We start from the raw sequence: 27060 nt of genomic DNA on the forward strand, positions 1-27060 counted from the left end.
GAATTGTGGTGCCCAGAATTGAACACAGTTTTCCAGGTGTGGTCTAACCAAAGCGGAATAGAGGGGTAGCATTACTTCCCTAGATCTAGACACTATGCTCCTATTGATGCAGGCCAAAATCCCGTTGGCTTTTTTTTGCCACCACATCACATTGTTGGCTCATATTTAACTTGTCGTCCATGAGGACTCCAAGATCTTTTTCCCACGTACTGCTCTCGAGTCAGGCATTGTCCCCCATTCTGTATCTTTGCATTTCGTTTTTTCTGCCTAAGTGGAGTATCTTGCATTTGTCACTGTTGAACTTCATTTTGTTAGTTTTGGCCCATCTCACCTTGATTCCTGTGGCAGCCGGCCACAAAAGTTAAAGCTCATGCAGTGTCCCATGAACACCCAGCCAACCTTTCCCACCCTTGAAATGATCCATACACGTGAAGGAAACACAGGTTAAAAACAAAGTATTTATAAAAGTATTGGAAGTGACAATCCTCATCTTAACGTGTGCTCTCAAAACAAAGAAATGGCATGGATTTTTAAAAACGAAACTCAAGTGGGTGCTGGTGACCCGCAGGTTGCTTTATCGTTGGGTGCTCCAACCTGGAAGGGCATTTGGGGTCAGGAAAAGGGGGAAGCACCGATGGTCCAGTTGGGAATTAAGACCTGTAGAAGAATGAGGAGAAATTAGAGAAGGATCAGGCTGGGCTTCTCTGCATAGAAGACTCAAGCAGGTGTCTTTTGAGTGCCATTCTAATACACAGTAAATAATAATAAAAAATTTCACGGGGTGTCTGCTGGACCCCACTGGAGAAATTACACTCTCTAGCCGGTATTGCACCACCTGACATCCGCCGGGAAGTAGCAGCTAATAGTTAAAGGACCAAGGCAGTGGCATCTCCAGCTCATCCCTTGTTTGGGTATCAGCCAGCACGTCAATGACTTAAATCAAGAAATAGTTTTCTAAGATCTACAGAGGCACTCACTGGAACACCTCAGCAAGCGAGAGTCCAAAAGTGGCAGGCTCAAACCCAGAACCTCAATCAATGGCTGATACCAAATGAGAGACTCACCCCCACCCCCAGGGCAAACAGAAAACTGAGCAACTTGGAAGGCACTGAACAGACTGCGCTCTGGCACCACGAGATGCAGAGCCAACCTTAACAAATGGGGCCACAAAGTGGAATCCACAACATCCGAGTGTGGAGAAAAGCAAACCACTGACCACCTGCTGCAATGCAACCTGAGCCCTGATACATGCACAATGGAGGACCTCCTTGCAGCAACACCAGAGGCACTCCAAGTGGCCAGATACTGGTCAAAAGACATTTAATCAACTACCAAGCTTGCAAACTCTGTGTCTTTTGTATGTTTGTTTGTTTGTTCTGTCAAAAATATAATACAATTGTTTGGTTGCCTGACACGATAAATATATAAATAATAAAAATAAATAATAATAAATAAAGGCTTTCATGGCTGGAATCACTGGGTTGTTGTGAGGTTTCCAGGCTGTCTGGCCATCTTCCAGAAGCATTTTCTCCTGACGTTTCGCCTGCATCTATGACAGCCATTCTCAGAGGTGGTGAGGAATGGCCAGGGTGGGGGAAAAACTCTTGTCTGCTAGAGGTATGTGTGAATGTTGCCGTTGACCGCCTTGATTAGCATTAGACGGCCTGCAGTTTCAAGGCCTGGCTGGTTGCTACCTGGAGGAATCCTTTGTTGGGCCTTGAAAGTACAGGTCACGAAATGCTAATCAAGGTAGCCAACTGCAACATTCACACATACCTCTAGGTGAAAAGGGCGGGGTATAAGCACAGTAAATAATAATAAAAAATAAATAATAATAAATAAAGGCTTTCATGGCTGGAATCATTGAGTTGTTGTGGGGTTTCTAGGCTGTCTGGCCATCTTCCAGAAGCATTCTCTCCCGACGTTTCACCCACATCTCTGGCAGGCATCCTCAGAAGTTGTCAGGTCTGTTGGAAACTAAGTAAGTGAGGTTTATATATCTGTGGAATAATGTCCAGGATGGGAGAAAGAACTCTTGTCTATTGGCAGAGGTGGCCCTAGGTAATTTTCAATGAGTAAGCAAAGAGTATTTTGCCCCCCCCCCCAAACCAATCACTGATATATATTTTTTGTTCATTGTGGGAGTTCTGTGTGCCATATTTGGTTCAATTCCATCATTGGTGGAGTTCAGAATGCTCTTTGATTGTAGGTGAACTATACATCCCAGTAACTACAACTTGCATATGTCAAAGTCTATTTTCCCCCAAGAGCGCCTCAAGAGCTCTCCTGGGCAAAATCAACTATACTGCAAATGCTTACTTTGCGTAATGGGTTGAGCCGCCTCTGTCTGTTGGAGGCAAGTGTGAATGTTGCAATTGGCCAGCTTGATTAGCACTGAATGGACTTGCAGCTTCAAATCCTGGTTGCTTCCTGCCTGGGGATCCTTTGTTGGGAGCTGGCCCTGGTTGTTTCTTCCACACAGAGAAGCCATTGAAATCCACAAGCATGTGGACAATTTCAACAGAAAGGAGGAAACCATGAACATGAACAAAATCTGGCCACCAGTATTCAAAAACTCTAAAATTAGGACAGTAAATAAACAACAACACTCAAAAACAGGGGGATTCCAAACAAGAAACAATCAGGGTCATTTAACACCTCCCAACAAAGGATACCCCTAGGCAGGAAGCAACCAGGCTTTGAAGTTGCAAGGTCATTTAATGCTAATCAAGCTGGGTAATTGCAACATTCATACTTGTCTCAAGTAGACAAGAGTTCTTTTTCCCTCCCTGGACATTATTCCACAGATATATAAAGTACACTTGCCTTGTTTCCAACAGACCTCACAACCTCTGAGGATGCCTGCTGTAGATGTGGGCGAAACATGAGGAGTGAATGCTTCTGGAACATGGCCACACAGCCCAGGAAACATCACAGCAACCCAGACAAGAGTTCGTTCTTTCTCCCACCCTGGACATTATTCCACAGATATATAAAGCAGACTTGCCTGGTTTCCAACAGACCTCACAACCTCTGAGGATGCCGGCCATAGACGTGGGCGAAATGTCAGGAGAGAATGCTTCTAGAAGATGGCCATATAGCCCGAAAAACCTACAGTAACCCAGTGATTCCAGTCACGAAAGCCTTCGACAACACAATCAAGGGCCAGTTAATACCTCCCAACAACACATTCTCCCAGGCAGGAAGCAGCCAGGCTTTGAAGCTGCAAGGCCATTCAGTGCTAATCAAGCCGGGTAACTGAGACAAGTATGACATTCATACTTGTCTCAAGCAGACAAGAGTTCTTTCTTTCTCCCACCCTGGACATTATTCCACAGATATATAAAGCACACTTGCCTAGTTTCCAACAGACCTCACAACCTCTGAGGATGCCTGCCATAGATGTGGGTGAAATGTCAGGAGAGAATGCTTCTAGAACATGGCCATACAGAACGAAAAACCTACAGTAACCCAATGATTCCAGTCACGAAAGCCTTCGACAACACAATCAAGGGCCAGTTAATACCTCCCAACAACACATTCTCCCAGGCAGGAAGCAGCCAGGCTTTGAAGCTGCAAGGCCATTCAGTGCTAATCAAGCCGGGTAACTGAGACAAGTATGACATTCATACTTGTCTCAAGCAGACAAGAGTTCTTTCTTTCTCCCACCCTGGACATTATTCCACAGATATATAAAGCACACTTGCCTAGTTTCCAACAGACCTCACAACCTCTGAGGATGCCTGCCATAGATGTGGGTGAAATGTCAGGAGAGAATGCTTCTAGAACATGGCCATACAGAACGAAAAACCTACAGTAACCCAATGATTCCAGTCACGAAAGCCTTCGACAACACAATCAAGGGCAAGTTAATACCTCCCAACAACACATTCTCCCAGGCAGGAAGCAGCCAGGCTTTGAAGCTGCAAGGCCATTCAATGCTAATCAAGCCGAGTAACTGTGACATTCATAGTTCTTTATTTCTCCCACCCTGGATACTATTCCACAGATATGTAAACCACACTTGCCTAGTTTCCAACAGACCTCACAACCTCTGAGGATGCCTGCCACAGATGCAGGCGAAACGTCAGAAGAGAACGCTTCTGGAACATGGCCAGACAGCCCGAAAAACCTACAGCAACCCAGCATTTCTGGCCATGAAAGCCTTGGACAATTCAGGGCTGGTATGAGTTATGATGTCAATATCCTTCTAGCAGTCTAGGTTTACTGGGTTGTTGTAGGTTTTTTCGGGATATATGGTCATGTTCTAGAAGCATTCTCTCCTGACATTTCGCCCACGTCTATGACAGGCATCCTCAGAGGTTGTGAGGTCTGTTGGAAACTAGCAATGAAACTGGAGGTGGAACAGACTTGACTAGGATTACGCCATGTGGCAACATTTTTGTTGCCTGTGTCCCTTGTTTAGATCTATTATTGGATCCAGATGAGCGAGATCCAGCTTTGGGTCCTGACCAGCTGGGATTCATTGCCTCTGGCTGGATGGATCCATCTCTTGCCTATTCGTCCTCCTTTCCCATAAAGGGGGTTGTGTGCAGAACGAGTCCTCAGCATACATTGGTTGCCCAGCCGGGAGATTTGGCCCCAAAGATTTGCTGTAGCCTCGCCTCCAACACTTTGCCAAAGACGGATGTCTGCCTGCTTTTCTGTCCAAAGTCCCGGCGAGCAATGCATTTTTAATGAGACTTTTAAAAATTATATATATATAAATATATATAATATGCGACTATATAATTTTATGAGGAAACCCTCCCTTCCTCCCTCTTCTCGCTCTCAGTTCCCTCGTCAAGATCAACAAACATGGCCATGCGCTTCTGGGAAGGCGCCTATTTATCCTGGCTTCCCAGGGAATGTGGTTATGAAGCATGGAAAGACTGCACACCGGTCGAAGCGAGGAAGCAAAGATTCAGGCACAGAGCTGGGGCCGCCCCGGGTGGTTATTTATTTATCGTGTCATCAGCAACCATTGTATTACAATTCTAACAGAGCAAAACAAACACACAGATTAAAAAGAAAAAGAACAAAGGGAAAAAAAAACCACACAGATTTTGCAAATTTGGTATTTGGTTAAATGTCCTTTGACCAGTATCTGGCCACTTGGAGTGCCTCTGGGGTTGCCGCAAGAAGGTCCTCCATCGTGCATGTGGCAGGGCTCAGGGTGCATTGCAGCAGGTGGTCAGTGGTTTGTTCTTCTCCGCACTCGCATGCCGAGGATTCCACCCTGTAGCCCCATTTCTTAAGATTGGCTCTGCATCTCGTGGTGCCAGAGCGCAGTCTGTTCAGCGCCTTCCAAGTCGCCCAGTCCTCTGTGTGCCCAGGGGGGAGTCTCTCATCTGGTATCACCCATGAATTGAGGTGCTGGGTTTGGGCCTGCCACTTTTGGACTCTCGCTTGCTGGGGTGTTCCAGTGAGTGTCTCTGTAGATCTAAGAAAACTATGTCTTGATTTAAGTCGTTGACGTGCTGGCTGATACCCAAACAGGGGATGAGCTGGAGATGTCTCTGCCTTGGTCCTTTCACTATTGGCTGCTACTTCCCGGCGGATGTCAGGTGGTGCAATACCGGCTAAGCAGTGTAATTTCTCCAGTGGTGTGGGTCGCAGACACCCCGTGATAATGCGGCATGTCTCATTAAGAGCCACATCTACTGTTTTAGTGTGGTGAGATGTGTTCCACACTGGGCATGCATACTCAGCAGCAGAGTAGCATAGCGCAAGGGCAGATTACAGGGAAAACCAACTGATCCCTAATCCATCTAAAACACAGACATGCGCCTTTCACCTTAAGAACAGACAAGCATCCCGAGCTCTGAGGATTACCTGGGAAGGAATCCCACTGGAGCATTGCAGCGCACCCAAATACCTGGGAGTCACTTTGGACCGTGCTCTGACCTACAAGAAGCACTGCCTGAACATCAAACAAAAAGTGGGCGCTAGAAACAACATCATACGAAAGCTGACTGGCACAACCTGGGGATCACAACCAGACACAGTGAAGACATCTGCCCTGGGTGGTGAGAAAGGCAGGATTCAAGCTGTAGGTGAAATCATGGGGGCTCAAACTGACCTTACTTTGCCCACTTTTTTGTGGCATCGCAGTGACACCCAGGGAGGGTTGCCAAAGGCAAATGAGGGCCATGCAGGGGATGGCTGAGACAAAATTAAAAATTGGCTCTTACTGGGAGATCTTGCAATTCGTAGTGGCCACGTAGCGTCCGGTGTAGTGAACATTGCATCGCACCACGTTGTTGGTGAAGTCCGATTCCATCACAATATATTTGGGGTTCACTTGCACCTGAGATAACACAAGGGAGAGAACCAGTCAGTCTCTCAGATGGAAATCTGCCAATTTGCAATTGCCCCAAAAGAGATAGATGTAAGCGCCATCATGTATCGTTGACTCAATTAATCCTCTGTCGTCCCACTTTCTTTTCAAATGTCCCGGTTTCTCTCTCCTTCTTTCCCCCTTTGTCCTTACTTCCATTGCTGCAAATGGCAAAATAGTTGCTGAACCTTTTTGCTGAACCTTTTTGGGGCTTAGTATTAGTCTATATAAATAAAATAAAATAAAATAAAATAAAATAAAATAAAATAAAATAAAATAAAATAAAATAAAATAAAATAAAATAAAATAAAATAAAATAAAATAACATATAAATATAAATATAAATATAAATATAAATATAAATATAAATATAAATATAAATATAAATAAAATATAAATAAAATAAAATATAAATAAAATATAAAATATAAATAAAATAAAATATAAATAAAATAAAATATAAATAAAATATAAATAAAATAAAATATAAATAAAATATAAATAAAATAAAATATAAATAAAATATAAATAAAATATAAATAAAATATAAATAAAATAAAATATAAATAAAATAAAATATAAATAAAAATGTAATAAAAATGTAATGTTCTTTTGTGGGATTAACATAACTCAAACCACTGGGTGCATTGACACCAAATTTGGACAGTACACCCCTAACAGACCAACGAGTGACCATTACTCATAACCTCCACCCCCCCAAAAAAGGACTTGACCCCCCCCCCCCCCCAAAAAAAAACCAGTGGAAAGGACTTGAAAACTCCAAAAAGGAAGCAAGGAGAGCAGGAGGGAGGGAAAGAAGGAAGGACAGAAGGAAGGAAGGAGAGAAAGAGAAAGGAAAGAAAAAGGGTGGCAGGAAGGAGAGAAGGAATGAAAAAAGAAAAGGAAAGAAAAAGGGAAGGAAAGAGAGAAGGAAAAAATGAGAGAGAGAGGGAGGGGGGGGGGAAGGAAGGAAGGAGAGAAAGAAAGGAGAGAAAGAGAGAAGGAAGGTTGGCCATAGCAGCGAGTGGTGGGTACAGCTAGTAATAATAATAATAATAATAATAATAATAATAATAATAATAATGTTTAAATAATAATAATGATGATGTAATAATAATAATAATAATATACTTTATTTATATTCCACCATTCTTCCCTAGGGGACTCATAGCAGATTACAGCATTTTCATACATAAGCAAACATTCAATGTCTTTACAATCATATGCTATTATTATTATTATTATTATTATTATTATTATTATTTGAAACACAACAAGATTAGTACAAAGCAAACAAGACCACTCTGCTGGCTGTTGTATTGGATCCCACATCGGACACTTCCCAAGCGTCTAGGATTGTGTAATGTATTAGTGAATAATGCGTACAGATCCCAGTAAGGTGGTCTTCTGCAACTGGCAGATGGTAATTTTGTTCAGGGCCGATTGTGTTTAAGTGCAGGCCAAGGTCTTAAGCACTGCACCCAGTGTGCCGATCACCACTGGGACCACCTTGACTGGCTTGTGCCAGTGTTTTTGCAGTTCGATCTTTAAATCCTCATATCGTGTCAGCTTTTCCAGTTGCTTCTCTTCAATCCTGCTGTCACCTGGGATTGCAACATCGACAATCCATACTTTGTTGTTATTGTTGTTGTTGTTGTTGTTGTTGTTGTTGTTGTTATTATTATTTTACATTTATTTCTATTCCATTTTATCTCTCCCGAAGGGGACTCAAGATGCTTACTTAGCCAAAGTTCGTACGAAATCCCAGAGTGGATATGCCATACTCCTTTGCTCTTGCCCGCTATGCTTTCCCATCATTAGTCTAGGCATAAAACATTGGCTTTTATATGCAGAGTGCAATAGAGCAAGAATCATATCGTCCTTAGCTCAAGGCAGCAGAATACGACTAGCTGGCCCTATTTACAGCCATCCTTAGTGTTGACTCCCTCCATCTCTAATGCTTTCCTTTACAGAGAAAACAAATGAATATGCGAGAGGGTGGGAGAAGGACCTTTTGGCAGCAAAACATCTTCGTTGCCAAAAAGAGAACAGAAAAGACGTTTCTGGCACAGTAGCAGCTCAGACAAAAGAACACAGCCATGGTTCTCATTTCCCTGTTCTTATTTCAGACACAAGGCATTTGAAAACGTACCGTAGCCAGAGTCTGGGAACGTTTCCTGTTTGTACTACAATTCCCAGAAGCTTTCCAGCCAGTGGCGGTACCACGTTGGGGATGCTGGGAGCTGTCATCCCCAAAAGTAATAGTTCAACTCAAGTGTTTAGACATGTGCTTACCTTTAGGATATAGTTCCCAGGTTGGACGTCAGTGATATCGATCCACTGGCAATCGATGTCGGCATTATAAGTATCATAACAACCGGGACTCAGACCCTGGGAAATGGCAGAAAACACAAAATTTTCAATATGTATTGTAAGTAGGCTTGGGTAACTACGGAAAAATTTGGTTCTAAACTCGTTTCATTTTTAGGGGCTTTTTGAGTTTCGTTTTTTAAAAGAATTCCAAAATTTTTCTTTAAAAAAGTTCAAAATATACAAAATTTCGTAAAATTACAAAACAATTACGAAACAATTACGAATCGATTCGTTAATGGCGGACGCGATTGCGCAATACGCTAAAAAAACCTCCAAATGGGACAGGGGGAACTTCTGAAGCTTCCCTCTCCCTCTGTTGTTGACTGTTGGTGTGATAATTTATTTTTTATCACTGATAAAACAAACAACAACCCTAAAACTTGCACCAGATATACGGAAATAATTTCGAAACAATATCGAAATAATTACGAAACAATATCAAAACAATTACGAAACAGTTACAAAACAATTACGAAACAATTACGAAATAAATTGAAAAAATTGTTTCGATTTTTAATTATTCCTGCATGGCTCAATATCGGATCGTAAGCTAATTTAAATATGAATTAATAACGAATTACAAAATTAATGAACGTAACTGCCCAAGCCTAATTGTAAGCCAAGGTGGCTTTTAGGTTAGTGAGGTAGAGAATTTCTTCTGGGTTTGAGTCCAATCTTGACAGGATCTATCTCAGAGGCTGAACCTATTTTCCCAGGTCAGTTTCTGCAACTTTAAGGGGTAGTTCCTTTAAAACAGTGGTTCCCAATCTGTGGCCCATGGACCAACAGTGGTCCGGAAGAACTATGAGGGTTATCTGGAAAGTAAGGTTGCAAAGTATGTAGCTCTCGCGAGGAATTTTTGTGGGGAAGTTGGTATCACTGCTGTATAGCAGGAAGCCAGCAGAAGTGAACGAGCAGTGCCAGTTGTCAGTAGCTCATCAACTGGCATTGTGGTGAAGGTTAGAGATGAGCGTTCTCATTCCGTTTCCTTCCAAGTGCAAAGTTTGTGCTGTAAAACACTACCTAAATACTAAGTGGCATGAATGCTGCTGCGATTCATCAAAAAATCATTTCAGTTTATGGAGGACGGAATGTCAAGACCGCAGGTGACAAAATGGGTATGGAATATATTGCGAGACCATGAAGAAACATCGCAGAGCCATCCAAAACAAATGTCGTGGGATGCTGACGGTGAGAGTGTGTCTCCTTCACGACAATGTGTGTCCGCACACCGCTTGTGCAACATCATTTGGTTGGGATCTTTTAAGCCACCCTTCCCACAGCCCCGATCTCGCACCCAGTGACTATCATATATTCACGAAATTGAAGGAACACCTGAGTGGAAAACACTTTTACGACAACAATGAGGTGAAAATCGAAGTGACGAACTGGCTGAAAAAGGCAGTGGGAGACTTCTATGATACAGGCATCAAAAAACCCGTTGCACGGATGACAAAAGGTATTGAACTGAATGGTGATTATGTGGAAAAATAATGCCTATGCTACAATCTATGTAAGTTTTATATTCATCCTTGTAACCTTACTTTCCGGATATCCTTCGTAAAATATTGTCTGCGGCCTCACCGTTACTACACAATTGCAACGAGAGTGACTGATCTTGGGAAACCCTCTTACAATGCTGAGGCTTATTAAATACAGTTTTCTGTGGGCGAGCAACTGGCGATTACTGGATAGCATATGTTCTGTATCAGAAACTAGAGCTGATGTGGTCTCTCCAATGTAATTTTCAGAATCGGCACCCCAAATAACCAAACCGAATCTAAAGTTCACCAAAAACCGATTCGTAACCCTTTTGGTACTAATGTTGGAGAGTGGTCCTTGGTCAAAAAAAGATTGGGGACCACTGTGTTAAAAATAGGCCCAAGCTCTGGAGCAGAGTTAGTGCTCTACTGACATGGAAGCTGCTTCTAATCTATAAGATCATTGCAGATTCAACCTCCACCAAAATCCCATGTTAGAAGGCTCTTTGGTAGCCAAGCCGAAGAAAGGCCTCTGATGGCCCTTCCCTACCTGTGTGTGCGATGTGCAGGCGTAGCGCTTGAGGTTCCCAAAGTCGCAGGTGGTGTCTTCCAGGCAAAAACTCGCTTTGTGACCTTCGGCCACTTTCTTGCCAGTGGCAGCGTCTAGCAAGTCATAGTGGCTGAATTCATCCATGCTGTGGTAATGCCTGTGGGTGAGGAAGAAGGAAACAATGCAACCATGCTATCTGTACGCAGGTGACGTCCAACTCTATCACTCCTTTCTACCTGCTACAAAGGAGGCTGTTCAGGTCCTGAACTGAACAGCCTCCTTCAGGCCCGTAGCCAGGATTTCGTTTCGGGGGGGGGGGGCTAAAAATTTTTCAGGGGGGTTTCGGGGGGGGCTGAGTTTCGGGGGGGGCTGAGTCTGAGTGAAAGAGGGTCTAGCCTAGCAAACCTTTTGTATCATTACCCCAATACCCCCATACATATGGGATATATTGAGAATGGTGATCAAATCATGATATTAATAAACATAACAGTTTAAATAATGCACCAGTAAGGCCTTTTCGCGAACCACCATGAGAATTTCGGGGGGGGCTGAAGCCCCCCGAGCCCCCCCCCCCCCTGGCTACATGCCTGGCCTCCTTAGTAGCAGCATGTAGCAGCATGTGTCCAGAGAAGGGCAATTAAAATGGCTAAGGGTCTGGAGAACAAGCCCTATGAGGAGCGGCTAATAGAGCTGGGTATATTTAGCCTGCAGATGAGAATACTGAAAGTAGACATGATGAGAGCCATGTAAGGGGAAGTCCTAGGGAGGAGGGAGCAAGCTTGTTTTCTGCTGCCCTGGAGACTAGGATGCAATGGAACAATGGCTTCAAACTACAAAAAAGGAGATTCCATCTGAACATGAGAAAGAACTTCTTGACTGTGAGAGCTGTTCAGCAGTGGAACACTCTGCCTTGGAGTGTAGTGGAGGCTCCTTTTTTGGCGACTTTGAAACAGAGACTGGATGACCATCTGTCAGGGGTGTTTTGAATGCAATTTTCCTGCTTCCTGGTAGAATGGGATTGGACTGAATGTCCCACCAGGTCTCTTCCAACTCTATGATTCTATGGTGCTTGTGGCAATCTGGATGAGGGCAAACAAACAAATTAAAATTGAATCCAGACAAGACATAGGTTTAGTCTAAAGGCTGAACAGGGTATAGGGTTATAGCCTGTGCTATAGACTTGTTTGATTAAAAAAAAGGTTCAAAGCCCGTTTCGGATGTAGGGAGCACTGGTGGTTTGATTCTAAAGTCAATTCTGATTTTCACAGAAAAATATGTTCAAATCTTTCCAAAACTTCTGAGACTTCCGAATCCTTTTGTTAATGGTTTGAAAGTGTTATTTCCTGTTTCATTGGGTGGTCTTTACTTTGAAAGTAGTTGTTTTACTCCAGAAGCGGGGAAAAGCAAGGGGAGGAAATTCCTTCCTTCCCCGGTTTAAAACTGGCTTCTCTGACTTGAGGCAGAAGCAGGGAAAGCAAAGGGAGGAAATTCAGCCTTTACCTCTCAACTAAAGATTGCCCCAGGCACTGCCAGGCCATCAAATGCTAATCAAGGTGGTCAGTTGAAACATTCACACCTAGCTCCAACAGACAAGAGTTCTTTGCCCCACCCTGGTCATTCCACAGATATATAAACCCTTTTTCCTAGTTCCAATAGACCTCACTACCTAGAATCATAGAATCATAGAATCAAAGAGTTGGAAGAGACCTCATGGGTCATCCAGTCCAACCCCCTGCCAAGAAGCAGGAATGTTGCATTCAAATCACCCCTGACAGATGGCCATCCAGCCTCTGTTTAAAAGCTTCCAAAGAAGGAGCCTCCACCACACTCCGGGGCAGAGAGTTCCACTGCTGAACGGCTCTCACAGTCAGGAAGTTCTTCCTCGTGTTCAGATGGAATCTCCTCTCCTGTAGTTTGAAGTCATTGTTCCGCGTCCTAGTCTCCAAGGAAGCAGAAAACAAGCTTGCTCCCTCCTCCCTGTGGCTTCCTCTGAGATGCTTGCCATAGATGCAGGTGAAACGTCAGGAGAGAATGCCTCTAGAACGTGGCCACATAGCCCGAAAAAACCTACAACATCCCAATTCAGCCTTCCCTGGTTTGAGCCAAGGCCAGGGACCAGATTAATTTCCGACTCACTTCCTGAGTCGGAAGAAAATGGCGAGACTAGCTTCGGAAGGGCAAAGGAACTTCTGGTTTCCTAAAAAAGTCCAAAATCGCTTCAAAAAGGTAATTTTTCTGAATTTATTCTGAATTAAGAAGATTCTGACTGGACCTAACCATGTCTACTGTGCTGGATGTGGTTACCCTCCCTCTGAAGACACGGAGTCCTCCTGGGTTCATCAATGAGCCTGGAATGCTAGATTTCGGTGGCGGCCAGGAGTGCTTTTGCACAGTTAAAACATGTGTACCAATTGTGCTCATGCCTTGCAAAGTCAGACTTGGACATGGTAGGACTTAGATGCCTAGAGATATGTTCTTTCTCGGAATCTCTAAGTCTTCCAGCGTGGCTCTAACTTTTCTAAGGTTTCATGAATCCTCTCCCTCCTGTAAACTGGAGCCAACACTTTCTGCATGGGAAACAGATCCAAGAATGATGGGATACAGGTGCCTGGTCACCTCCGACCCCTTCCCACAGCCACTCTCCGCCAACTCAAATATCTCCCCAATCCCTTGCTACTCACTGATGGCAGCTGTGCCACTCCCAGGTGTGCCGAGCCCGATTGGGCAGGAAATCCGCTGTTCCCTGGTTCTTTACTCGCTGCGGGAAACGCAAGAGCACTCGGATGTCATAGTCTGTGGCTTCAGGGGTGTAGGCAGTGCTGGAAGAACAGAAAAGTCAGTCACAAGAGTTGGAAATGTAGCCTCCCGAAATACAAACCTTCTATAGTCTACAAAATCAACTTTGATGATCTCTAAATGTTTCCAACATCACAATAAAGATGTGGGAGACCAATGGAACCAGAACCAGCTTTAATGTAGAGAGAAAAACCTTAGGGTTGTTCAATGTATTGTCGAAGGCTTTCATGGCTGGAAGCACTAGGTTCTTGTGGGTTTTTTCAGGCTATAGAGCCATGTTCTAGAGGCATTTCTCCTGACGTTTCGCCTGCATCTATGGCAAGCATCCTCAGAGGTGTGAGGTCTGTTGGAAGTAGGAAAAATGGGTTTATATATCTGTGGAATGGCTGGGGTGGGGCAAGGAGCTCTTCCCTGCTGCAGTTAGGTGTGAATGTTTAGCTGATCACCTTCATTAGCATTTGAAGGCTTGCCTGAGCCTGGGAAAATCTGTTGCTGGGAGGTGTTAATCTGTGCCTGGTTTTTTCCTCTCTGTTGTTTAGCTGTTATAATTTTAGAGTTTTTTAATACTGGTAGCCAGATTTTGTTCATTTTCATGGTCTCTTCCTTTCTGTTGAAATTGTCCACATGCTTGTGGATTTCAATGGCTTCTCTGTGTAGTCTGACATGGTGGTTGTTGGTGTGGTCCAGCATTTCTGTGTTCTCAAATAATATGCTGTGTCCAGGCTGGTTTATCAGGTGCTCTGCTATGGCTGACTTCTCTGGTTGAAGTAGTCTGCAGTGCCTTTCATGTTCCTTGATGCGTGTCTGGGCGCTGCGTTTGGTGGTCCCTCTGTAGACTTGTCCACAGCTGCATGGTATACGGTAGACTCCTGCAGAGGTGAGAGGATCCCTCTTGACCTTTGCTGAACGTAGCATTTGTTGGATTTTCTTGGTGGGTTTGTAGATTGTTTGTATGTTGTGTTTCCTCATCAGCTTCCCTATGCGATCAGTGGTTCCCTTGATGTATGGCAGGAACACTTTTCCTCTGGGTGGATCTTCATCTTTACTCTCGTGACTTGTTCTTGGTCTTGCAGCTCTTCTGATGTCTGAGGTGGAGTATCCTACTTCCAACAGACCTCACACCTCTGAGGATGCTTGCCATAGATGCAGGCGAAACGTCAGGAGAAATGCCTCTAGAACATGGCTCTATAGCCTGAAAAAACCCACAAGAACTTAGGGTTGTTGTAGGTTTTTCAGGCTATATGGCCATGTTCTAGAAGCAATCTCTCCTGATGTTTCACCTGCATCTATGGCAAGCATCCTGTAGACCTCACAACCTCTGAGGATGATTGTCGCAGATGCAGGTGAAACATTAGGAGAGAATGCTTCTAGAACATGGCCATATAGCCCAAAAAACCTACAACAACCCGGTGATTCCAGCCATGAAAGCCTTTGACAATACTTCCAAGATGAGCCCGAGTAAAGGGGGAACAACTGGGAAGCTGTGGTTGGCACAATGGGTTAAACCAGTGGTTTCCAACCTTTGGTCCCCCAGATGTTTGGAACTTCAGCTCCCACAATTCCTAACAGCTGGGATTTCTGGGACTTGAAGTCCAAAACAATTGGAGGACCAAAGGTTTGGAACCACTGGGTTAAACCCTTGTGTTGCTGTACTGCTGACCAAATGGTTGGCAGTTCGAAGCCGTGGGTTGGGGTGAGCTCCCGCTGTTAGCCCTAGCTCTTGCCAACTTAGAAGTTCACAAACATGCAAATATTAGTAGATCAATAGGTACTGCTTCGGCAGGAAGGTAATAAAGGCACTCAAGCAGTCATGCCGGCAACTCAGCCAGGAGGTGTCTACGGACAACAGGCTCGATGGTTTAGAAATAGAAAAAGAGCACTTCCCCATGGTCAGAGTCGAGCACCACCTCCAGAAACCGGAGATGAAAGCCTTTACCTTTGTTCTGTGTATTTGTGTGTCATTGTTATTTCACTGTATTAAAGGCACTGAATGTTTGTAATCCCCTCTGAGCCCTCTTGGGGAGATAGAGCGGAATATAAATAATTATATAATGATGATAATAGGCCTTACCTTGCTAGACACTTTTCTTCTGCGGCACAGCGGAGGGAATAGAGGTGAGCCCGTTGGACATATGTCGAAGCCTGGACGTAATTTGGGTCAGGGACAAGGTCTGGGAGGCCTGGAAAGACATGACAAAGCACTTGAAATTTGCCTTCAAGTCAGCTTTCATTTAGTGCAAACTTGTCATAGGGTTGTCTTGGCAAGATTTGATCGGAGGGGTTTTCCAATCCATGGCCATGGAGGCATTCATAGCCTGGACTCCTATTTCAGGAATGGGTTTACTCTGTGTAATTGTGTTAGATATTTGGAGGCCATTGTGTACTCAAACCATGCAGGGTGAATCTACACTGCAGAATTAATGCACTTCAATGATGCTTTAACTCAGCATTTCTCAACCTGGGGGTCGGGACTCCTGGAGGGGGTTGCAAGGGAGGTGTCAGAGGAGTTGCCAAAGACCATAAGAAAGCACAGTATTTTCTGTTGGTCATGGGGACTCTGTCTAGGAAGTTTGGCCCAATTCTATTGTTGGTGGGGTTCAGAATGCTCTTCGACTGCAGGTCAAATATAAATCCCAATAACTCCCAAATGTCAAGGTCTGTTTTCCTCAAATTCCACCAGTGTTGACATTTGGGCATGTTGAGGATTCATGCCAAGTTTGGTCCAGATCCATCATTGTTTGAGTCCACAGTGCTCTCTGGATGTCGGTGGACTAAAACTCCAAAACTCAAGGTCAATGCCCACCAAACCCTTCCAGTATTTTCTGTAGGTCATGGGAGTTGTGTGTACCAAGTATGGTTCAATTCCATCATTGGTGGAGCTCGGAATGAATCTTGATTGTAGGTGAACTATAAATCCCAGCAACTACAACACCCAAATGACAAAATCAATCCCTCCCCATAACCCCACAAGTATTCAAATTTGGGCATATCGGGTATTTGTGCCAAATTTGGTCCAGTGAAAGAAAATACATCCTGCATAGCAGATATTTACATTACGATCCACAACAGTAACAAAATTACAGTGATGAAGTAGCAACGAAAATAATGTGATGGTTGGGGGTCACCACAACATGAGGAACTTGTCAGAGTTCAGATGATGCCCAGCGGAAGGAACGCTACATCAGCAGACAGTGAGTTGCAAAATAAGGACTCTGCAAGCTTTGAGTTACAAAAGAAACTAAGTTTACTAAGCACATTCAACAGACACGTCTTACTACAGTGAGCTACAATTCAGGAACTAGTCAAAACGAAAGCCTCTTCACATCTGCTTATCTCCTCTTGCTGAGACTGGTTACTCCCTTCTGTTCCCAGCAAGAGCAAACCTTATCTTACTTTTCTCAAGTTCACTTAATCACAGCCTCATAGAATAAACATTCTGCACAGCATTTCTAATTCACAGTGGCATTCATATTTGCAATACATAGAAGCACATTTAAAACACATACATAACTAAATTAATCCTGACAGAACTGTATGACGGGGTTGCAGCATTAGGAAGGTTGAGAACCACTGATCTACACTGTAGAATTAATGTAGTTGGACACCACTTGAGCTGCCTTGGCTTAATATTATCGAACTATGGGAGATATTGCTTTATAAGGTCTATAGACCAGTCATGGGTAAACTTGGGCCCTCCAGGTGTTTTGGACTTCAACTCCCACAATTCCTAACAGCCTACTGTTAGGAATTGTGGGAGTTGAAGTCCAAAACACCTGGAGGGCCCAAGTTTACCCATGACTGGTCAAGAGCCATCTCTGTCAATGAGTGTTGGCACCTCACCAGACTACAAATCCCAAGGTTCTATAACACTGACATTGGTGTAGATCCTCCTTTGGCTTTGTAGTGGTGTCAAAACTACTTTAATTCTGCAATGTAGATGGGCTCAGAGACTTCAGTTTCCCATTTTCTGTTTCCAATGAATTATTGCAAGCCCAAAGAGGATTGATATAGGACAAATTATGACCAAGTTTCTCCCTCTTGCAAACCCATGCATGAAATCACTTACTCATAAAACATACCCCTCCTCACAACACTGACACTTGACTTGGGAAGGGGAGGTGCCTCCCATTGTATTTCTTGAAGGGAACAGATTGGTTCAAGAAGCCCATCACTGCCACCACCCCCGAAATGCACACACTCCCTCTTTGACTTTGCTTCATGCGCGATCCCCTGGTGCATTACCTCAGCAGGAATGACCAAGCATGGAGGCAGGAAGCGAGAGCCAAAGTGGTGAGGTGATTCCCTCCAGGGAGAACAGCCTGAGAAACAAGCAGGCATTGTTCTTTCCGGCTCTTGGAAAAACAAATTAGGGCTGAATGGTGTTCCCACTGCAATCTGCTTATGGGGGGAGAGATCAGAAAGGTTGGCTTTGACATTGCATGGCCTACTTCTCTTCCTATGCCCCCAATTCACGTGTTTTGATTTTGCAAAAGAAAGTCCATGATCAAGATATTTCACAAAGCCAAAGGAGGATCTACACCAGTGTTTCTCAATCAGGGGGTTGGGACCCATGTGAGGGTCACGAGGGGGTGTCAGAGGGGTCACCAAAGACCACCAGAAAACACAATATTTTCAGTTGGTCATGGGGGTTCTGTGTGGGAAGTTTGACCCAATTCTATGATTCACCTACATCCAGAGAGCACCGTGAACTCAAACAACAATCTGGACCAAACTTGGCATGAATACTCAATAGGTCCAAGTGTGAACACTGGTGGAGTTTGGAGAAAATAGACCTTGACATTTGGGAGCTGTAGTTGCTGGGATTTGTAGTTCATCTACAATCAAAGAGGATTCTGAACTCCACCAACAATGGAATTGAACCAAACTTCACATACAGAACTCCCATGACCAACAGAAAATACTGGAAGGGTTTGGTGGGCACTGACCTTAAGTTTTGGAGTTGTAGTTCACCTACATCCAGAGAGCACTGTGGACTCAAACAATGATAGATCTGGATCAAACTTGTCACGAATCCTCAACATGCCCAAATGTCAACACTGGTGGAGTTTGGGGGAAGTAGACCTTGACACTGGGGAGTTGTAGTTGCTGGGACTTACAGTTCACCTACAGTCGAAGAGCATTCTGAACCCCACTAACAATAGAATTGGGCCAAACTTCCCACACAGAACCCCTACGCCTTGCTAGTGCAAGCCTCCCTCCAGCCTTGTACGCTCTCCATCGCCCACATATGCACACCACGCTGCCATGTGTAGAGCACGCCTGCTCTCCCTTCCCAGCTTGGAGTCTCAGAAACAGTCCTCCTCTTGGCCGAGAGGCCAGCCAATCACAGTGGAGAAGGATTTTTGGTGGGAGGATTCGCTGTCTGTTTCCAAAAAGGAAGAGAAGGACAGGTGGAGAGATCTTCAGACTTCTCTGCCAAAGGGGTTCCGAAGACCATCAGAAATATATGTTTTCTGATGGTCTTTGGTGACCCCTCTGAAGCTCCCTTGTGACCCCGCAGGGGTTCTGATACCCCAGGTTGAGAAACACTGGTGGAGATGGAGCTGTGATCTGACTCAGCGCATGGAAGCCTCCTATGCTGGGAACATCTGGGCCGCTTAAGTGGGTCTCTTTCTTAACTGGAACCGACAGCTCTTCGATGCTTGCGCTGCTATGCAAACATTGTTTATAGGCAAAGGATGCAAGTAATTGAGGCTGCCGAGGGAATTTCCGATAAACCAGAAACGAATTACTCAGATGGAAGAGCAGCCAAGAAAGGCGGATCTCTCTCTCTCTTTCTCTCTCCCTCTTTCCCTCCTCTCAAAGTTATTAGGAAATCTTTCTGGGGAGGCTGCGTGGGGTCAAACCCTTCATGTTGCCTCTCCACAGGAAATCAAAGGCGCAACATGTTTTAAGACTGTGAGCAATGAAAGGGCCTTGGAGGGAGGTTGCGCCTCGTATCTGGGCTTCACGCAAGGAGGAAGGAAAGGGGAGACCATCACCCCAACGCCCACACGATGAATCAAATCCCCCATGGGGATCCAAGACAAATATGTGAGGCTGAACCGTTGCTTAGTGACCATGGTACATATCTGGAAATAAAATAGAAATAAATCTAATCAGAGACATGTGGAGGCAGACCAGGAACGGGATGGAGAGCCAGCTCCAAGCAGGAATGTGTCTCTTGGTCATTAGGTCAAGTCTCCCTGCTGGGAGACAGGGTTTTCTTTTCAAATGGTTGACAGCCAACGTAAGGCCTGGTCAAGATCTCCGCTCACTAGCTTTCAATCTTATCTGCTGCCTTGGAGTTTTATTTTTCCAAGGATTTGTTTCCGCGAAGCCCCATTCATTATTGGGAAAGGGAAGTGAGATAAACTCTGCAAGAGCTGATCTGCTACACTGCACATAGCTTGAATATGCGAAGGAAGTTGACTCGACTACCACGCTGGAAGACCTTCTCTTCGCATTTGTAGGTCCTCCAGTAGGATTCTATGGTCAACTTGCAGCCGGTGTTGACCATACAATTGTGCTGGAAGAGCTAGAGATTCCAAGAGATTCTAAGCATTTGAGTTGAAGTCCAAAACACCTGGAGGGCTCAAGTTTACCCATGGCTGGTCTATAGACCTTATAAAACTATCTCCCATAGTTTGATAATATTAACCCAAGGCAGCTCAAGCAGGGTCCAACTGAAGGAGGCTCAAGCCTGTAGTAGATTTGCTTTGGTACTCCTCCCTGCAGAGAAGGAGCAACATGTCAACAGCAGGGTAGACAAATTGTATGTTCTGCAATAGATAAGCTAGTCATGAAGGTAGGGCTTGCTGAACATGGGCTGAACATGAGCTGGGACTTGACTGGCAACAGATATTTGGCTGAAATTTGCCCCAGAAAACACGTGCAGTAGAATCTTGATAGATAATGTGTGGTTAAGGAGTGTGGGACACGGCAGCCTTTTCAAGTACTGTGACCTGCCTGTGTGGTACGGCTGATCCGTCTTCTTATGGCCATCATGGAATAAGACCTTGCTTTTGATCTTCTCCAGAGACTAGACATTTTGCCTGTTTGCCTCCTGTGACCGGACCTTCAACAGGGGCTCAGATTTGGGGTCCCTTACACAACTACATTAATTCTACAGTGTAAATCAGTGGTACACAGCCTTCCTAATGCCACAACCCCTTAATACAGTTCCTCATGTGGTGGTGACTCCCAACCATAACATTATTTTCATTGCTACCATAGCTGTAGCTTTGCTACTGTTATGAAGCATAATATAAATATCTGATATACAGGATGTATTTTCATTCACTGGACCAAGTTTGGCACAAATACCCGACACACCCAAATTTGAATACTGGTGGGGTTGGGGGGTTGATTTTGTCATTTGGGAATTGTAGTTGCTGGGATTTATAGTTCATCTACAATCAAAGAGCATTCTGAATGCCACCAACCATAGAACTGAACCAAACTTGGCATACAGAACACCCTTGGACAACAGAAAATACTGGAAGGGTTTGGTGGGCATTGACCTTGGTTTTGGAGTTGTAGTTCACCTATATCCAGAGAGCACTGTGGACTCAAACAATGATGGATCTGGACCAAACTTGGCACAAACGCTCAATATGCCCAAAGGTGAACACTGGTGGGGTTTGGGGAAACAGGCCTTGAAATTTGGGAGTTGTAGTTGCTGGGCTTTATATTCATCTACAATCAAAGAGCATTCTGAACTCCACCAACGATGGAATTGAACCAATATTGGTATACAGAACTCCTATGGCCAACGGAAAATACTGGAAGGGTTTGGTGGGCATTGACCTTGAGTTTTGGAGTTGTAGTTCACCGACATCCAGAGAGCACTGTGGACTCAAACAATGATCTGGATCAAACTTTGCATGAATACTCCACCATTGTGAATACTGGTGGCGTTTGGGGAAAACAGACCTTGACATTTGGAAGTTGTAGTTGCTGGGATTTATAGTTCATCTACAGTTGAAGAGCATTCTGAACCTCACCAATGATAGAATTGGGCCAAACTTCCCACGCAGAACCCCCATGCCTCGAAGGGACTCACTAGTGTGAGCCTCCCTCCAGCCTTGCATGCTCTCCCTTGCCTTCATAAACACACCATGGTGCCATGTGGCAAGCATACCTGCTCCCCTCTCCCTTCTTTGAGTCTCCCAGTGGTGCAGTGGGTCAAACCACTGAGCTACTGGACTTGCTGACCATGACCAACAGAAAATACTGGAAGGGTTTGGTGGGCATTGATCTTGAGTTTGGGAATTGTAGTGACAAAACCAATAACTGGGGCCACTTCAAAACAGTACCTCCGGTCCCCATTACCGTGAGGCGTCCCAGAAGAATACCGTGGTCTATGGTCTGAAAATGATTCCACTTCAACTAACAGGGCAACACCCTACATACTCCTGGGATTTGTAGTTAAGAGAGATGCATTTGAATTCTCACCAGACTGCCAACCCTAAGAATCCATGTAATGTTGCCATGGCAATTAAAGTGATCTCATAGTGCTACAGCTGTGAAGTGTGACAATGCTATGGCCTTGGGAACATGGTGTGTTCTCAATAAGTATTTGTTTATGGAAGTTGGTGGAGTCCGTTCTTTTGTGCGACCTTCAGCGGAGCATGACTCATTGTGGACCGGGCCTGAGCTTCACGTCCCCATCTGAATCTTATGGAGGAGATGGCTTCTCCCCAGGGCTTGATTTATGAGCATTGTTCTGCCTCTTCCTTCCCCAGCTGGCTCAAGCCTAAGCAAGCCAAGAAGAGCCTTGTAGAAGGGAGCAGGGGGTGGGCTTGGTTTGGGAAAAGCTGACATGTGTCTCAATAGAGCTGACAAGGATATTTACGCTCATGGCTCGCTTTGGCCTGGAAGGCTCGGAGCAACTGGAGCCAAGCCAGAAGGACAGCAGGTCAAGCTTATAAAATCAGCCCGTTGTTCATGGTGCCTTGGAGGAGGAAGCACTGAGCGGACTCTGGGGAGAGGTCTAATCCCAAGAATAAACTTGGCGTTCGGCATCCCTTTGGACCACTGGGATTGCCCCCAAGTGCCAAGAGCGGGTTTACGGCTTGGGAGCTATCTCATTGGGATGCAGGAGAAGTCTTTGGGAAAAGGAAGACAGCCAAATGTTCCAACAGAACAGTTTGGATATTATAAGTGCGTGCCTTTTAATATCCGATCTAGTGCCTTGTGGAGCTTGGAATAAAATGCCCTCTCTGTCCTTTCTTGGGTATAACAACCCTGGGTTGGAACACTGTCATCTAATTCCACACACACACACACACACACACACACATATATATGGTCAACACTCATTCTCTCTCTCTATATATATACACACACACACACATACACACACACCTACCTAGGGGCCAACAATATTTGTGTGTATGTGTGTGTGTGTGTGTGTGTGTATATATATATACAGGGTTAGTCAAAATGAATAGGCCAATAAGAATATTAATTGTACCCGAATTGGCCTATTCATTTTGACTAACCCTGTATATATGGAGCCCCTGGTGGAGCAGTGGATTAAACCGCTGAGCTACTGAACTTGCTGATCAAAAGGTTGCAGATTCGAATCTGGGGAGCGGGTTGAGCTCCCGCTGTTGGCCCCAGCTTCTACCAACCTAGCAGTTTGAAAACATGCAAATGTGAGTAGATCAATATGTTCCGCTCTGGCGGGATTCTACGGCGCTCCATGCAGTCATGCCAGCCACATGCCCTTGGAGGTGTCTATGGACAACACCGGCTCTTTGGCTTAGAAATGGAGATGAGCACCAGAGTCCCAGAGTCGGGCATGACTGGACTCAATGTCAGAGGAAAACCTTAACCTCAACCTCAACCTCAACCTCAACCTCAACCTCAACCTCTACCTCTACCTCTACCTCCACCTCCACCTCCACCTCCACCTCCATCTCCACCTCCACCTGTACCTGTACCTATACCTATACCTATATATAGATAGTTGGCTCCAGTCTTAATCAACATAAACTTACCATTGTTGTTCTTGTTGTTGTGCCTTCCAGTTGTTTCAGATTTAGGGCAAACCTAAGCCTAAAGTGTAGGTCAGGGGATGGGTCAATGACCTTGGAGGGCCACATTCAGCCCACGAGCCTTGGTTTTGGCAGCCCTGCTCTAGATCCTCCAATGTGATTCAATGGCCCAAAGACTTCTGTTAGAAGACCTAGAAATTGCTCGAAGAAATTGTTCTCTCAGATAAAAACAACAGCAATTTTTTTATTCATGGTTTATCACTTTCGAAGGGCTCATCATGTGTCCATAACTTGAGTGAGCGTGTGGAGCATGACTGTAGCTATGGCACACTTCTAAATAGCTTTTAGACGGATATACAGTAAAGTCTCACTTATCCAACCCTCGCTTATCCAACGTCCTGTATTATCCAACACAGTCCCTTGTTGTTTTGATGCTAAATTCGTAAATATAGTAATTACTACATAACGTTACTGTGTGCTGAACTGCTTAAGCACCAAAATATGATGTTTTGGTGCTTAATTTGTGAAATCATAACATAATTTGACATTTAAGCCCTCCTTATAATCCAACATTTTCACTTCTCCAACATTCTTTTGGCCCGTTAATGTTGGGTAAGTGAGACTCTACTGTAACCCAATGTGATCTAGTGCCTAATTAGGTGCCTCGGCTTATGTTCGGGTCGGCTTATACTCTAGTATATACGGTATTTACGCACAAAGCCAGGTGGAAAGCTAGGGCACCATGTCTCAGTTATCCCCTCAAGGATTGTAAAATACATTGATCTCCCTTCCAAAGCCAATGGGGTTTAATAACTCACCTCTTCCATTTTGATTGGGTCGGTAGATGCTTCCCACACTCATCCGGCCTTGGTTCACACCCTGGTTGTCTGGGATCAGCTGGGGAGTCTCTGAGTTCCGGATGGGAAGGTAGGGCTCGTGTCGGGGGACCGCTTGGGGGTCTATGGGTCGGAACGGTGGCTGAGGTTCCACGTGGCGAGAAGGAACATAGGGCTCCACCGGCGTATCCTCGAAAGGAGGGTATTGCCTCGCCCATGGCTCATTCCCATACTGGGTCCCAGTACCTGCAGGAGATCCAGAATTGATATGCAGGTTGTCGGCAACCACAGGGACCCCTTGGTTCTGGGTGGAGGAGTAAGGGTCCTGGACGTTTTGGTCATAGCTAGTTCCCCCATCATGGTAGAGACTGTGCGAGTACCTTCTGTCCAAGCCATCTGAGGATGGGAGCTGCTGAGGTACGGGGACATAGGGTCTCTCCTGGGCCGGGTAGTACCCTTGAGCTCGGTACGGATTCTGGTCTTCTGTATACTCTTCGTACCTCGCCTGGGGCTGGAAAGGGTAGATGACTCCGGCACTGGCCGCAGCCGCAGCCACCGCACTCCCTCCAGTTCCTGTGGTGCGGTAGTAGGTATAGCTCTCATCATAGGCCCGAGGCACCTGTGGGTCATAGGTCTCGTATTGGTTGGCATATGGCGGCTGGGGATAAGAGGCCTGCGGATAGACTTGGCCGAAAGAGGAGTGCGAGAAGGAGGAAGCCGAGGAGGAAGAGCCCACCTGCCGTTGCCAAGTGGTGGGCGACCGAGGCCGTGCCGAGTTGGCGTTCCCTTCCGCAGTGGCCCCATTTCTCCAGTTATCTGGCACCTGTCCGAAGCCAAACGGATGCCGGGTCTGTCCTCGGACGGTATCCGATCCTGCCCTGACTGGTAAGGTCGGTGCTTGTCGCCGCGTGTTCCCGGTCACTCTTCGGCTTGGGTGGGTGGCAGCATCGGCCAACATGACTCTGGCGCTGCTGTCCGCTCTCACCTGGCTGGCCGGGACGTATTCCGAACCTGAGTTGAGGAGGCTGTACAGCCTGCCATTGTTCTCCCATTGGATCATCTGCCTCCAGCGCCCGTTGTCCGTCTGACTGTCGCTTTGGGCATGTTGCCCACGCACCACCAGGAACACTCCAAAGCTTGCGAAAGCCCACAGGTCCCAGAAGAAGCCATGGACGGTCATGGTGATGCCCAAGGCCAAAGAGGTCAACCTCGAGGGATGTTTTCCAAGGAGTAAATCAGGGGGGGACAGCCGGGTGGCTCTTTCTCCTTTCTCCACCCGGTTCTCTTCTTCTTCTTCGATGAATGAGTTTCAACTCTGTCCATTCCCGTCTTCTTCTGAGTTGCTCTGGGGCTCTCCGCCGGGAAGTTTCATGTTGAGCTTTGCAGAGGAGAAGAATCGGCAAGGAATGTGGCTCTTTCTGGAGGCCTGGAAAGGGGTTTATTTTTTGCCTTTGCCTTTCTCTTTTTTCACATTTCTGCTGTGCCTGTTGCAGTGGGAATGTTAGTTTATCCCACTTGCTCTTTCCCTGTGGGCTGGACAGCTTTCCTTGCTCCTGCTCTGAATGAATAACTAAGAGGCTCTGAAAAATGTTGGGAAGTTTCAAGGGCTGGCCACGCAGGGTCCTAAAATCCATCCAGTTCTCCTGTGACAGTGTTTGGTGTTTTTCTTTCTTCCCTTATAGAACCTTTTAAGAGTTAGCAAAACATTTTCGCATCTCTAGACAAAGGTCGCGTTTCTATGAGTTTATTATATTTCCTCAATTTGTTTTTTTTTTGTTTGTTTCCAAGAGGAACCCACTTAAATATGATAATCTCCATCAAAAAATTGAAAATGCTGTTTAGGAGGACATGGGAGCTTAACATAAATGCATTATTATCATTATCATTATTATAGGTAAAGGTAGTCCCCTGACATTAAGTCCAGTCATGTCTGACTCTGGAGTGTGGTGCTCATCTCCATTTCTAAGCCGAAGAGCCGGCGTTGTTTATAGACACCTCCAAGGTCATGTGGCTGGCATGACTGCATGGAGCACCGTTACCTTCCCACCAGAGCGGTACCTATTGATCTACTCACATTTGCATGTTTTCGAACTGCTAGGTTGGCAGAAGCTAGGGCTGACAGCGGAAGCTCACGCCGCTCCCCGGAATCAAACCTGCGACTTTTCGATCAACAAGCTCAGCAGCTCAGCGCTTTAACCCACTGCGCCACCGGGGGCTCCCTTATCATTATTATATATTATTATTATATATTATTATTATATATTATTATTATATATTATTATTATTATTATTATTATAGTGGGCTGTGTTGGCAGGACTGAAGATCGATAGGTCACAGGTTCGAATCCAGAGAGAATGCGGCTGAGCTCCCTCCGTCAGCTCCAGCTCCCCATGCGGGGACATGAGAGAAGCCTCCCACAAGGATGGTAACACATCAAAAACATCCGGGCAACGTCCCCTGGGCAACGTCCTTGCAGACGGTCAATTCTCTCATACCAGAAGTTACTTGCAGTTTCGCAAGTCGCTCCTGGAGAGCATGGATGAGCTCCCTATGTCAGCTCCAGCTCCCCATGCAAAGGGGACATGGGAGAAGCCTCCCACAAGGATGGTAAAAACATCCGGGCGTCCCCTGGGCAACATCCTTGCAGATGGCCAATTCTCTCATACCAGAAGTGACTTG

The 27060-nt window shown here is 45.4% G+C and overlaps 1 protein-coding gene across 1 annotated transcript; it reads right to left on the minus strand.

Moving 5' to 3' along the window:
• Positions 1–444: 444 nt before the first annotated feature.
• LOXL1 (lysyl oxidase like 1) lies at positions 445–25964 on the minus strand. Its single transcript, XM_060755266.2, has 7 exons — positions 24363–25964; positions 15612–15720; positions 13426–13563; positions 10745–10901; positions 8636–8731; positions 6195–6310; positions 445–657 (listed from the first exon to the last, which is right to left on the minus strand). Exons 1-7 carry the CDS (start codon positions 25558–25560, stop codon positions 651–653), a joined length of 1821 nt encoding a protein of 606 aa, XP_060611249.2. The 5' UTR covers positions 25561–25964; the 3' UTR covers positions 445–650.
• Between the last annotated feature and the right edge of the window lie 1096 nt (positions 25965–27060).

Source organism: Anolis sagrei, chromosome 9, assembly GCF_037176765.1.
Source record: "Anolis sagrei isolate rAnoSag1 chromosome 9, rAnoSag1.mat, whole genome shotgun sequence".
NCBI lineage: Eukaryota > Metazoa > Chordata > Lepidosauria > Squamata > Dactyloidae > Anolis > Anolis sagrei.

Bases quoted from the DNA above. Each gene is read 5' to 3' on its own strand.
- LOXL1 (XM_060755266.2), bottom strand. From the start codon at position 25,560: ATGACCGTCCATGGCTTCTTCTGGGACCTGTGGGCTTTCGCAAGCTTT. The intron at 15,721-24,362 runs GTGAGTTATTAA...ATGTCTTTCCAG, and splicing joins ACCCAATCAAAATGGAAGAG to GCCTCCCAGACCTTGTCCCT. The intron at 8,732-10,744 runs GTAGGGAAGGGC...GCCATTTCCCAG, and splicing joins CCTGCACATCGCACACACAG to GGTCTGAGTCCCGGTTGTTA.